The following is a 14,652-nucleotide window of genomic DNA, read 5'->3' as shown; positions in this document are numbered from 1 at the left end:
AGTTGCTCCCATCGAACAGGTGAGATAGAGCCACCAAAACAAAGAACCCTAATTCAAAATACAAAATAAGTAAATAAGTGTCTTAAGAGCAGACAAAGGAATTAGGAACCTCTTAGGCTTCCTAATAGATAAGAAATTTGGGCTCTGTCTTGGTGGATCATGCAAACCTGGGTACGTGGGAATAAGGTAAATGATATCTGGGAAAGAGATAATTCACTGTAAGACGTGTGCATGGAACAGCAAATAACACTGTTTCTGTAAGCTGTAGGATACGTAAAGAGGAATAGTGAAGAGATTGTTCAGAAAGATCAGTTAAAGTCATGGAAGCAATGGGAGAAAATAGTAAAATCCAGGTAATATATATTTGAGTTTATTCTGAAGGGAACTATGAAATCTGAGTTTGTCTGTCTGCCTCTCACTCTCTCTCTCTCTCTCTCTCTCTCTCTCTCTCTCTCTCTGTACCTATTTATCTATCTACCAAATATTATCTAAATATATCTATGAGTCTGGCTATCTGTCTTATCTGCCAAAAGATTTTATTTTTAATCTGTTTAAGTGCATCATCAAAATTGGATTCTAGATTAATCAAAAAACATCATATAAAATAATCAAGGAAGACCATCTGGATAAAACATACAATGTATGAAAATGAAGAATGAGGTAAAAATATATAAAATTTAAAGAAATAATCAAGGAAGAAATAGAGGTCTATAGACTTGTATCATAGACCTATTGATTTAGATATCTGTCTAAATTCACATTGTACAGGTAAGGAACTGATCTCTAGATCACACAGTAAGTTAATTTTAGTATTAAGACCAGAAGCTAAATCTCTTGACTGTCAGTTATATGACTTTTTGTCCAAGCTTTCCCAACTTGACATTGTGACTTTACTATGACTGAGGCAAATTAGAGACAGGACAGAACATTGGGATCTTTTAAACAAGACAACCTGTAGTGCTTCTTCTGAGTTTGACTTGTAATGATTCATAAAGTTGGAGACCCCACAAGGTTAGTGATGCTTGTTTTATAAGGACTTGGGTTGATTTCCATTTTAATGTTGCTATAACTTAGAAGGAATGGGGTTCATATATAAGAAAGTGTCATTTGATTTGCTAATCAAGGGAAATGACTTAATGGACCCAGCTTCAGGTGGAAATGTTTTGTGACTCTGACAGTGCAGCAGACCCTTCCTGTTCATCACCCCTCTACAATGGAATTGGAGCAGCATTGTCACCTCTGGTAACCTATGGTCAGCAGTAAGCAGTCACCATTATTTGGCCTAGTGGTTCTCACTCTGGCTACACATAGTATTAATAGGGTTATGTTAACAAATATCCATGCCCAAGTCCCACCTTATCATCTTTTTTTTTAAAGATTTATTAATTTATGCATACAGAACTGGGGTACAGGCCAGAGGTACAGGAGAGGTGAGAGGATCACCAGAGACAGAGTGGGGAGCAGAACAGGCAGATCAACGAAGTACACTGCTGAGGGGAGGAGTGGGTGAGGCAAGAGAGTTCTGTTGTGCCATGTGGGTCACTCCCTTTGCTGAGGATTGAACTCGTGGTGCGGTGGCAGCAGCTAGCCTCTTAGTGATGGGCTGTAACCCGCTGTGCCACCAGGGAGGGCCCCCATCATCATTTAAACTATAGTGAAAGGGGTTGAGTCCCAACTACCATATGTTTTTAATGTTCTCAGTGTGTATTCAAGGCTGAAAACTACTAGTATTTGGGCCTATCCGATGGACCTGATAATCAGATGAAATCAGATGGACCTGAATCTATTGCCAATTACCGTAAGGTTGTTTATCTCTGAGTCACTTATATATAAAATAGTGATAATACTTTCTACCCTTCACGGTTATAACCAGTGCTTAATGTGAATATATACATAAAGTAATAATAATCACCATGTCTAGAACAGAGTAGATATTCAGTAAAATGTAGCTAATTTTTACCAGTTATTTTGTTACATTGTTGTTGTTATTATCACTTATATTTTTATATTACTGATAGTAACAACAAAACAGCAGATACTAAGAATAGTAGATGCAGGAGACATGGATTGTATTCCTTATTTTACTACTTATATAACTATGTGCTTGTGTCAGTTAGTTCACCTTCTGATCCTCATTTTCCTTGTCAGTAAAACGGAAAAGATAAGACCCATCTATTCTCCCCTCCCAAGCTTATTGTGAACATCAAGTAGTTATCTGGGAGAGTGCTTTGTATGGTATGGTGTATTCAAAAAATCAGATTATTATTATAATTTTGGTCATTTTCTTTTCAACTGCAATTCTGTGAACCCAGTCTGGTGCTAGGAGAATGGCATGTCCAGAAATGTAAGATACAGTCTGAATAGAGAGGCAGAATTTAGATGTATGTGCATGAATAGTACTTAGATTATTCCTCCATTAGAACACCGATCACACTGTTTTGTCATTAACTGTTATCATACTAGCCTTCCTCATCAAAATGGCTAGCTGACAGAATTAGAAAAACACCCCACACCAATTATATATTTCATGAGCATTTGAATGGATGGAAATTACTTATGCCAGCTGGAGTGTTCATAGGGGTTAAATTTGAGGCAAATGTTGAGGGTTGGTTACAATACAGGTAAGAAAATATGACTAGGGGCATATTTCAGGCAAGAAACAGGGCAGAGTCTTATACTTGTTTAATCCTGCTGTATACTAGGTACTCCCTGCAAGCCATTTAAATCAGTCCTTACAATCCCCTGTGAGAAAGGTTTATTATACCCATTTTCTAAATGACAAAATTGATGGTCAATAAGCAAAATAGCTGCTTAGGGCCCCACAACTTGGGGAAGAACAAGGCCCCAAAGTCAGATGTGTACAACTGTTTACTCTTTACATTCTCCATTATACTGTACTACACAGTATAATTGAGCTAAGTGCCAAGGGCTTGCTTTGATAGGACAATGTGGAGACCAATTTACGTAGAAAAGAGCTGGTAGTGAAAGTTCAGGATTAGTGCCTGGATGATAATTTGGGGCCAAGTCCATAGGGGGCCTTGAATTTATGTTAAGGCATTTTAACTTTATCATGTGCCTTTTTATAACCACTGGGAAGATCTATAAAGAGAAGATAATTTAAAGAGTATAAAAATACTTGAGATAAATTTTACAATAGTATCATATTGATTGAATTTAATATTTTTACAATTAAACTTTTTATATTAGATTTTTTATAAGATAAAATGTGAATATCAAGATTACTAAAAATATTTGGGTGAATATCAAGATCTGCTAACAACATTGCGGAACTGCTCATGTGTCTTTCCATGTGCTCTTTCTCAGTCTGGGAACACATTTTATGGATTTTTTTCACTCAATATTATTTTATATGTATTTATTTCCTATCTGGTGTAAATCCTTGTCAGTTGCCACTTATATATATTGATTAAATGTTTGTGAAAACTGAATCATCTGCTTACCCTTTTTGGTTGAATTCAACATTTTGATATTAAGAAAAATATTTTTATGCCAGTTGTTTTTCTTTTGGGTTAATTCATTTGGGTCTGTTCAGAGTGCATTCATTGGATTAACAAATATAGACAGCTATGCATTTCAGCTACATTGTGCCAGAATGCTTAATGGCTATCTAGATAAAAGCTCAGTTTACAGTGCCACCACCAAGTGTTTCACCATTTTGTTTATTTCACTATAGTCTCACCAGAACCATGTTACAAGAAATTAAACATACTTATATTTTGCAAACTGACTGAGAAAATAAACATGTAAAGGTAGGAAGTCAAGTTAGGAAATGACTACAATATTTAACTGTAAAAGGCCTGAGTTTTTGGTGATGATGAATATAATATATTGGAATTCACCATCAAACATTGACTAAGGATCTATGACAGGCACTACAGGCACTATCTTAGCATATTAGTTCTAATTGGATCCCATCAATATCTCTGTAAGACAATGTATTACTGACCTTTATTATGTAGATTAGACATAGCAAATTGATATGACATATCTAAAGTCACATAATATGAAATTTCAGAGCTGGGGTTCAAACATGCTTTCTGGAAAAAAAGTTTTTTTTTTTAGATTTATTTATTTGTTCATACAGAACTGGGGTACAGGCCAGAGGCTCAGGGGCAGCGAGAGGCTTCACCAGAGACAGAGTGCGGAGCAGAACAGGCAGATCTATGAAGTACACTGCTGAGGGGAGCAGTGGGTCTGCCACGCCATGTGGTCACCTGTAGGGCAGGCAGGAATTGAACTCATGCGGAAGTGGCTTTAGCTTCTCAGTGTTGTGCTTTAACCCGCTGCGCCACCAGGGAGGGCCTGGAAAAATTTTTAAAGTATCCAGAGCTTGGGTTCTCTGGCGGTTCAACAGGTTAAAGCACCACATTGTGAAGCTCTCCAAAGTCACAGCAGCACAAGTTTGATCTCCAGCCAGGGATCTGACCCACATGGCGCGGCAGACCTCTCCTGACCTGCCCGCTGCTCCCTTAGCAGTGTACTTTGTCAGACTGCCTGTTCTGCTCCCCACTGTCTCTGGTGAAGCTTCTCACCCACCACAACTCTGGCCTCTACCCCAGTTCTGTAAGCATAAATAAATAAATCTTTTTTTAAAAATGTATCCAGAGCTCTTAGCTCTTAGTGATCAAAAATATATGGAGACCAAGAAGGTAATCCATGTGACTTAGATATTGGATGAATGGTCATGATTACTGTCATTTGGCTAACTGCCCAAGTTTATGGTGCCGTTCTCTTTTCCAGGAGATTCTGACAGTTTCAGCAAATTGCGACCTCCAGGAGAAAAACCAACAATTAGTCGACCCCCAGTGAGGCCTCCAGATCCTCCTTGCCGGGTAGCAACTCCCCAAAAACCAGAATTGAAACCAGATATTGTGGCAGGCAATACGGGAGATATCCCATCATCTGTGTAAGTATGGTTTTTCCTTAAACCTTGATCTAAAGCCCATCTTAGGCCACCAGGAATGCTTTCAGGATTACCAGTTTGGTTGTGAAGGATATATAGTACACATCTCTAGGCTATATTTTACTTCACTGTCTCTGGGAATGTCACAGATCACCTCCTTGTTTGAATGTTCAACTCAACATTCAAGGCTGAGAGAGTTTCTTAAAATTGATGGGCTTGCGGGGCCCTACCTGGTAGCGCAGCGGGTTAAAGCACTGCACTGAGAAGCTAAAGCCACTTCCACATGAGTTTGATTCCCGCCTGCCCCAGAGGTGACCACATGGCGCGGCAGACCTCTCCTGACCTGCCCGCTGCTCCCCTCAGCAGTGTACTTTGTCGATCTGCCTGTTCTGCTCCCCACTCTGTTTCTGGTGAAGACTCTCACCGCCCCTGAGCTTCTGGCCTGTACCCCAGTTCTGTATGTACAAATGAATAAATCTTTAAAAACACACACACACACACACACACACAAATTGATGAGCTTGAACCTTAGTTCCCTGGTCTCTACATAAAACTACCTTCTCTTTTTATGCTCTCTTGGCGCTTTATGTTTTTCCAATTTCTGTCATTGCTACTGCTTCCTTAAGATAAATTTTGTTGAGGTAACATTAGTCTATACCATTATGTAAGCTCCAGGTGCAGAGAATTGTAATTCTGGATCTATAAACACCATATCATGAATGCCCCCAAAAGTCAGATTTCCAACCACTGCCATAAACCCTTTTTAAAAATAATTTCATTAACAGATTTGTTCATTGTATCTGTGCTTTGAGGCTTTTTAAAAATAAGTGAGGGTATAATTTTTTTTTTTTTGATATTCCAAAATAACGCCAATTCTCAGGAGAGCTTCTTGCATGTTAGCAGCTGAAATGACATCCAACAGATGAAATGTCTAAAGTGGGGCCACTGCCATTCTCAGAAACCGGTCTTGTTTGACTGCAATAAATCTAGCTGCAGCCAGGTCCCGGGACCCTTTTCAGTCAACTGTCTTCTAATGTTCTTTTTTCTCGAGTCTCTATTTTTCCATGGTTGCACAATGAGGGAGATAAAATTAAAACCTCCACTGACTCGCTAAGCATATTTTCAAAGGTACCAAAATTTGTCGTTTGAAACAGAAGACTTGTTTAACTAAGAATAAGTATATTTACTAGGACTAGCCTGATTAGTAACACATTTTGACCATTCTGAAATGACAGGGAGCAAAAAGGTATCAACCAGTGCCTTAGGTTGCTTGTGGGCTCTGAACCATTTCACATTCTGATACTTGGATTTCTCCTTAAGTCAATAAGACAGGTCCTGACATGTGTGGCTCACCTGGTTCATGCTCTCCTGTCCTTCCCATTAGCCAATAGTTCTCATAGGTATTCCAGAACAACTCATGGAACTTGGTTGACTTCTCTTTCCAGGGTGGCTTCCAGGACCAGGTTCTTTGAAACAGCCTCCCGGAAAACAGGAAGGTAAGAGACAGAAGTGATAGAAGAGAAACCAAATCACTTATGAATAAATGCAACATGAGCATCTCATTTGCAGACTTAGATTATCTTTTCTGTTTCTCTGTAGCTCTGTCTGTGATCTGGGGTTTGTCCTTCTCTTCACCCATCTCTGCGTCTGCCTCTCTTTGTCACTGTATGTCTCTATCTTTATTTCTGTACCTTTGTGTATTTATATTTGTCATTAATTGATTTTTATTACTTATCTCTCTGTTCTTTGTTGTCTGTCATTCTGGTTTTATTTTATGTAATTTAATTAAATTTATTTTTAATTTTTATTAACTTTTATTAAGGTAACATTGGTTTATGATACCTTGTGTGATTTAGAGATATGTGTTCATACCTCTTGAGATACATTTTACCACACTATACCCACCACCAAAGCACTATGTTGACCTTCCAACATAGTTCACTGAGCTTCCTATCTTCTTGGCACCCCATTTTCCATCACCCCTCGGGTAGCCTCAGTGCTAGGGTTTCTTTTTGCTTTAGTTCTGTAAGCTCCTTTATTTGGTTTTTTATATCCTAATTATGAGTTAAATCATTTAGTATTTATTTTTTCTGTTTCTCAATGATCTATTTAGTATAATCTCCTTCAGACCCATCCATATTGTCACAAATGGCAATATTTCATCTTTTTATAGCTGAGTAGTATTCCACTGCAATTATGTACCACATCTTTATCTATTCATCTGTCTTGGGCACTCAGGGTTTCCATAACTTGGTTATTTCTGTTAGTGCTAAAATGAACAGAGTGCATATATTTCCTCAATTGCTAGATCATAAGGTAGATATACTTTTAATATTTTTGATAAGCCTCATACTATTTTCCATACAGGCCAGATCAGTCTATATCCCCACCAACAATATACAAAGATTTTGTTGCTTACACTTGTTCTTTGTGTGTGTGTGTGTGTATGTGTGTGTTTTTGGCGGGGGTGGGGGGCATTTGCATGGGAATGAGGTGGTATGTCATTGTGGTTTCAATTTGCATTTATCTGAAACAGGTTTGGAACGTAATTAGTGTCCCACTTTGGCTAAAATTTTAAGATGAAAAGAAGGAAGCTTAGAAAAATGTTTTGGGGCCAGATTATAAAGACTTGTATGACATACTAAGGAGTTTGTATCATACAATAGTCCATGTTGAATCATGGAAGGCTTTTAAGCAAGACAATACATATTCTGAGCTGACTGAGGTGCAAAAACATAAATCATTCTGGCTATAATAGGGAAATGGATGAAAACATAAATACAGAACAATAACATTGTAAACATAAATATAAAACAATAGCACTGTTTTGTATTTACAGTAAGGATGTTAATTATTTTGGCAAGCATTAATGAGGCCCTGACCTATGGCATTGACAATGGGAATGGAAGGGAAGGGACAGATTTAAATTAGACTTAATAAGACCTTGGGGGGCTTTCAGTTACAGAGCACTGGAAAAGAATTCAGGGCGACAAGCATTTAGTTTAGACATGTAAGTTAATTGTAATAATAATTGATCATGGAGGAACAGATTTTGTGGAAAGTCGTTTTACTCAATTTTGGACACAGTTCCTCTCTGGGGAACATCCATATAGAGGTGTCCTCTGGGAAACTGCAACTTAGACTAGTGATTGGGGCTGGGCCTATATAAACTTAGGCTTGTACGTGTTCAGTACAGCCACTGTAAAACGCTTTATAGGGTGGGGCACTTACATATACTACAGTGTGAAAGATTGTACTTTGGGGTGGGGTACTCAGTAATTGGTAGTCATAGAAACCATGGGTCAGAACAAAATTGATCAAGGATTAAATGTAAATAGAATCAAGAGAGAAGCATAAAATAATCCTGAAGATGGAGCCATGGACCCTGCTGCTCTTTGGGGTATTCTGATCACACTGTGGGGTGTTGTTATTCTCAGAGATTAACTGTTCCCTCCAGTTGTCCCCAAACTGCTACTTTAGGATGGATCTAAGCACATCAAAAGCCTAGAAGGATGGTTTGGTCTTCAAGGCAAAGGAGAATGCATCTTGCATGTGGCATTGCCCTCCATCCCTGTCTCCCTGTTACATTTAATCATATAATCTAATCTGTAATTTCAAGGCAGTTTCTCTGAGCTCCCTTAGCTTTCCATAATTTGGAAGTATTGTTCTGTGACCTGAAAAATGGCTTCATGTTTGGGAGACTAGGCTCTTTAAATTTGGCAGAGAGCTAACCCAACCAATAAGCATGGAGTTACATACTTTGAAACAACTGGATAGAATCATTTCCTCATTTTTCACACAGTCTCCTTGTCACTGGCATACAGATGTCACCCATGCCTTCTCTTTCCAAATCCAGTTCTGATTTCTAGAGTTTTAGTAAAATATCTTTCCTCCTTTATCCACAGTTCTCAAAGCAGACTTCCTGGAGATGAGAGTTGAGACCACAGGTACGTAACCTCCACCCTTTGTTACAGAACCTAGTTATAAGATCTGAGGTTTGAAGACTGCAATACCATGCTGCCCCAGAGGATAGGAACTCATAAATATGCCTCAGTTCATTACCATATCATTACCTGACCCTTAAACCTTCTGCCCTCCAACTCTGAGGTCCTCTGTGCTTTTTAGTTTCCTTTTTCGTTTTCTTTCCACCCAACCCAAACTACAATATAGCTTTACAGATTGCCTTGGAATCAGGATGTGACATTTTAGATAAGTCCATTTCCTTCTTGAAACTCCATTTCCTAACTTGTAAAATGAAAAGGTTGGAACTTTGTAAATCTGACATCCTTTGTGCCTGTAAGATCAGTAAAATCTCTTGGTATTGTAGCAGGTGGCAAAAATCCTTTATAGTATCTGTAGATGAACACCCTTCCTTCAGATAAATCAATATTTTTTATCTTATTTACTTGAACCTCATCATTAGCCCTTTATATGTATCTGATGCAAAGCACTTGCACATGCATTATGCAGTTTGACTCATATAGAATACCAAAAATATGCAGGATAATTTGCATTTCAACAAGGAAAGGAGCTGAGGTTTAGAGGGATAAATAACTTGGAAAGACCAGAGGAGCTGCTAAGGTTCTCTACATAGGCATTCTTTGACTGTCAGATTTTTGATACAACATCAACAAATATACACGTAAATCTAGTTCCAGGTGTCTGGAGCTTGGTTTTCCATTCACTCTCTTCTTACCCTCCTCTTCTACCTGTTACTACTGCCAATCTTCAGTATCCAAGACCCAAGTCCTTCTCATATTTTGAGATAAAGTTCCAGTGAAGGAAGTTTGGAGTTATTGTAGAATCATCATGGCAATACCCATGCTGGAGACAAGGTTGGGGCATCAGGCTCAGAACTATAGGTCTTTGGCTTTCCCTGTAAACTCTTTGGGGATTGGAGTTGAGACCAAAGACATGGTGTCCCAACATAGGCCATTTTATGGGATCTGAGTTATAAGGGCTTTTCTTAGCCAGCTCAGAAGATCAGCAACCAATTGTAGGTTTAACTACTTACCAAGAAAGGCCCCACTGCTTATTGGCAGTTAAGTGCTTGATGAGTCGTAGATAGTTCCTTACTCTTTTCTTTCCCTTTCAGGTTCTAAAAGCCTTGGCCTCTAGAGACCATTTCCAGGTTCTGGAAGGGTCTTCTTCAAACCCTTGTGTTCTGAGTCATTTTGTGATGAGGAGCAGCTTCTTCCTGGCCCTGTGTCTTCAGGCTCTGGGATGTCATAAAATAAGGGACACATGTCCTAAACACAGGTTTATTTATCCTTCGTATTCTGTATTAATTCCCTCAGAATGTCTATCTTGAGTTGCTGTAAGTCTGTGAATGATTGAACTATCTGAAACCAGACTCTGCAGAAACAAGCTATCCACTGACCTGAGTTGAAGAGAGGAGCTCAGTTTTCAACTCTTCTCCGAACTTCCTGTTTCTTCAAAAGGTCACTGAACTCTGAAAGATTCCGGGCTAAAGACTGATCTCGGGGGTCTTACTCTGAGCAAAAAGCTACTTGAGTTGGAGCCATTGTTTACCTTGGAAGTGGGAAGTAGGAATGTTTGCTGAACATTGGAGAAGCTTAACATGTGTCTTGTTCAGGATACAGACTCTGCTACCAGGTTGGAAGTATGGCACTTCGTAATTGCCAAAAACCTGTCAGCTCCTCTGGGACCATACGGCATGGGTGATGCCCCCACAACGCCATCATGTGGACTCAGGAAGGTGGCCTTCCTGCCCTTGCATACAGCTGCATATGACAAATCTGCAAAGCACGTTTTGCATGTTAAAGCATAGGCTTGTTTGAATTAGTTTTCATCCTGTTTTCTTCTGACAGCTTCCTTTCTAAGCAATCAAGAAAGAAAGAAAGAAAGAAAGAAACTGAAAGCTCTTTTTAAAAGACAGACTTTGTCCTGCAAGAGTTCCTTTAGGGTTAAATATTAAGAAAAATTAAGATGGATTGAGGTCGGCACCTGTCACTGTTGCTTTGTATTTTCCTTCTACAGATAAGCTCTTTTATCTCCCAAAAGACACATTTCTTATCCCAGTGCCCATGGATTCAGGAACTTCATTAAGCTTCTGGAATGGTATGCAGCATTCTACAACAATGTGTCTTTTCTGGAGAGATGGTCCATAACATCCTACTGAATATCAAATGAGCCTGTGACCCAATAAAGCTTAGGAATTATGGCCTTCTAGATAAAAAAGACTTTCACAAACCAAAGTACTTGATTGGAAGAAACATTCAAAATCATTTATTCTAACACTTAGTTTATTATTGGGTGAACTAGGGCAGGACAAGTTATGGTCATACCGGAACAATATCCCTGATCCTTGGGCTACATTTCAAGGTTCTTTTCATTTAACTGCACTTATCTAGCAAGGGGCCATTCTAGCAAGGGTCAGCATTCTGAAAGTTTAACATTTGCCTTTCATGAGATTCACATATTTTGTCTGGAAAACTTCTAGACATAAGCTCCTGATCTTACTCATTGGACATCTCAATCATTAGAAAGGAACCAAAACACAATTGATATTGTGAATCAGAAATCTGAGGAGAAGGCATTTCTGATTTCTGTTTGTATTGATAGAAGGTAAACTACTGGAGAAAGTGTTATTGCTTTAGTTCCTGTGCAGATACACAGACCATAGACTTTTTAGAGTCTATGTGACTAGAACATCACCCAGTGTGAAACAAAGGGCTTGCCTACTGGGACCCTTCTAGCCAATCCCTGCTAGTTTACTGACTGTATATAAACTGAGAGAGAAGCATAAACATAGGGAGAGAGGAATGAAAAGGGACAGGGAGATTTAGAAAAATGGAAAACAGAATATGAGAATGCACTCATAAACAAACCAACTCAGATGCCTTTGAAACACTGTAACCAAAAGACAATATCTACTTTCAAGACTAAACTCTGAACAGGGGTATTGATGAGTTAGGAACACATAGGAACATTGTGGAAGTAAATGAATGGAAGTATTGCGATTCCCAATGGAGAAATGCCCAAGTTGAACATTGAACTCTCAACTCTACCCTGTCCCAAAGGCTAAGTTGATAAAAAACTAAGAACAAGAGAGCCAATTAGATATTATTCTATCTGCTGCTCAATGCCAAAGGGAGTCTCTGTGAGCCTTGGTCTCAGTACTGTGGCCTTGGTTAATCCCATTAGATGATGAAAGAGGCAGGCATGTAGATTTTGACCATAAAACCAGAGGTCAATGGGGCCTTGGCACCTTTCTAGATGCTAGAGACATGGTTTCACTCTGCTTCTCTTTGGACAAAATATCACAGTTATCAGCACAAATATTGAAAGATTATCAAGAAACAGAGAAAAGCACTGTAATCTCAGTTGAGTAGGTATCCTAGAAAAATGGCCATGAGATTGCTATCTGCCCTAGGACATAGATGAAAACCTGGCCTAGAGAGTAGGAATCAGTATCTGGCTGGAGGCTGGGGAACAGTGAAAGCCCAGCCTTATCTTGCTCAGGGCTATCCCCAAAGAATGCCAAATAATGACTGAGTGCCTCCCATTTTGTGGTCTGATTTAAAGTGTGGTGAGACACACTGATGGAATGACACTGGCTTGGCCCATGTATGCTGGATGGAGAGTGACTCAGAAAAGGCTGTGGAAAGGAGGTGATGATGGAAGAGTAGCAACTAAGTACATATGCATTTAGTCCTTACAGCATTCACACATGTAGATGCTATTTGCATTTTATAGATGTAGGATCTGTGACCTGGGGACTACTGGAACTGACTCAAGTTCTTACAGAAAGTAACGGAACTGTGATTTGAATCAGGCCTCTCTGACTACAAGCCATGTAATTTTCCCTTGACCACACAGAGACCTTATTACTGGAGCTGACATGACTCTTTTGCTTCTTGCCTGCCTAACAAAATTTTAAAAAGAATCATCTGAGGGAATGGAGAAGATTCAGATTCAGTTTACAGAAAAACTAAACTATGGTGGAAGAAATTTCTGACTTGGGCTTTCTCCTCACCTTCAGTGTACTCATTTGGGAATATATTTTTGAAGGATCATTTAATTTTGCATTGTGAAATGAAGAATTTATTTTTTAGTTGGCAGCTATTAAGTCCTTGACTTAATAATTTTTCAAAGAGATAAGGCTCTTGTGTGTCTCCGAATACTTCACCAAGTTTGTAATATATACAGCTTCAGCCTGAGAGACATCCTCACATGCAATTTAAGAAGTAGAAAAGGTCTTGGTTCCTCTGTGCTACTGGGTCCCTTGGGTCAAATCCCTCAAAGTTTTTCTGTGTTGATAGCAAAAGTCAAGAGATTTAAAATAGAAAATATTATTGAAGTTTTTATTTAAAAAACACAGGACACTTTTTTTTTTCCAGGTACCATTGGGCAAAACTCAACATCCAATTTCAGTAATAAAATAGTATCATGTAGAGTACTTCTAAAATAATTGGCTATCATGGGAAAGCATCCTTTCCTTTTCAAGTATCAAGAAGCTCCTTGATCCTGTAATAACTAGAACAAATAAAGTAGTAGAGGAAAAGGCATTTCTGTGACTAGAGAAAATTGCTTTTGAGAGAATGTAGACCAATGATACTATTTTTAAAGCAGCTGCAACAAATGACCTTGACACACTACAAGCCCAGATAAAGCTTCAGAAACATTTACAAAATTTCAGAGAGAAGCAAGATCTCTCAAGGAGATGTTTTTGATAAAGAAATGCCTTCATTTTCATAGAGAAAAGACCACTTGATACCAAGGTCATTGATAGAGTCTACAAAGACTGCCTATGTGAAATAGGTGTGCAGCGTTGGAAAAAAGAATGAGATGCTGTTGCTCATTCATGTGATTTTTAATAAAGTTTTCAGACTGTCTAGTATGTGTAGCCTTCATCTGCAGTTTTGAAATAGAAACAATCTTAGCATTTTAAGCATGATGGCACAGCCACTGGATACCTCTCATGTCTCCTGCAACTCTAAGGAAATTTGGTCATGTGATCCTTTTGGACCTAGGAACATCAATCTGTAGACTGCTTTGTACCAATCTCTTATAATTCCCTTAGGCCTCATAGCATCATTGTAAAAGAGAGCCCCATTTTAGAGATACAGAAACTTGTAGCTTAAGGAGATGAAAATTGATATGCCCAAGATCACACATTAGGGATTAAAAGAAATCCAGGCCCAGAAGCTGTTTCTCAGATTATCTTAACTTCAGTAGCAAAGAAAAGGAACCCTAACAGTAAATGGGCATGTTTAGAAATAAGATTGATGGAAATAACAACTATAAGTCTTGATACTCCAAATACGGGCCATTATCAGTCCCTGTCTCAACATTATCTTAACATATTATACATGCTGACACTGAGTCCATACTCAGACATTTGGAATCATAGCTGTATTTTAGTAAGATCTCCAGGAGATTTCTATTCAGTGACAAAAGGATTTTGAGGAAAGAGACAGGTTGAGGAAAGAGACATCTTGGTGTGGCGAAGACCAGAATAATGGTGGGTAAGTCCAATCTGGAATACTAAGAATGTTTACAAACACTATGTCCATAGTTGCCAAGCTCTTACACTACTTTATGTGAGGCCCCTGAATTTGATGGCAAATAAATGAAGTTTCTGTACTTCAAAGAATGGTGAAAACAGCCTAGGGAATAAGAAGACTAAGAATTACTTGACTTTCAAATCTCTGAACATCAAAGGAAGTACAAAGGCAACATGACACAATGCAGAGAGCTCCTTG

General features: G+C 38.7%; 1 protein-coding gene across 4 annotated transcripts in view; it reads left to right on the top strand.

The window, feature by feature from the left end:
• The window catches only part of OPHN1 (oligophrenin 1), a 487,931-nt gene extending 474,162 nt beyond the window's left edge, over nt 1–13,769 (top strand). For all 4 annotated transcript variants that reach the window (XM_012733926.1, XM_012733925.1, XM_004694439.2 and 1 more), the window contains exons 22-25: nt 4,762–4,927; nt 6,370–6,420; nt 8,830–8,871; nt 10,020–13,769. In XM_012733926.1, the coding sequence (XP_012589380.1) occupies nt 4,762–4,927; nt 6,370–6,420; nt 8,830–8,863 (251 nt within the window). In that variant the 3' untranslated portion in view covers nt 8,864–8,871; nt 10,020–13,769. The remainder of the gene's footprint in view (nt 1–4,761; nt 4,928–6,369; nt 6,421–8,829; nt 8,872–10,019) is intronic.
• The last annotated feature ends 883 nt before the right edge of the window (nt 13,770–14,652 follow it).

Source organism: Condylura cristata, unplaced genomic scaffold, assembly GCF_000260355.1.
Source record: "Condylura cristata isolate star-nosed mole 26May11 unplaced genomic scaffold, ConCri1.0 scaffold00043, whole genome shotgun sequence".
In the NCBI taxonomy this organism is placed as follows: domain Eukaryota; kingdom Metazoa; phylum Chordata; class Mammalia; order Eulipotyphla; family Talpidae; genus Condylura; species Condylura cristata.
The sequence above is the reverse complement of the archived record's forward strand: the minus strand, read 5'-3'. Positions and strand labels throughout refer to the sequence as shown.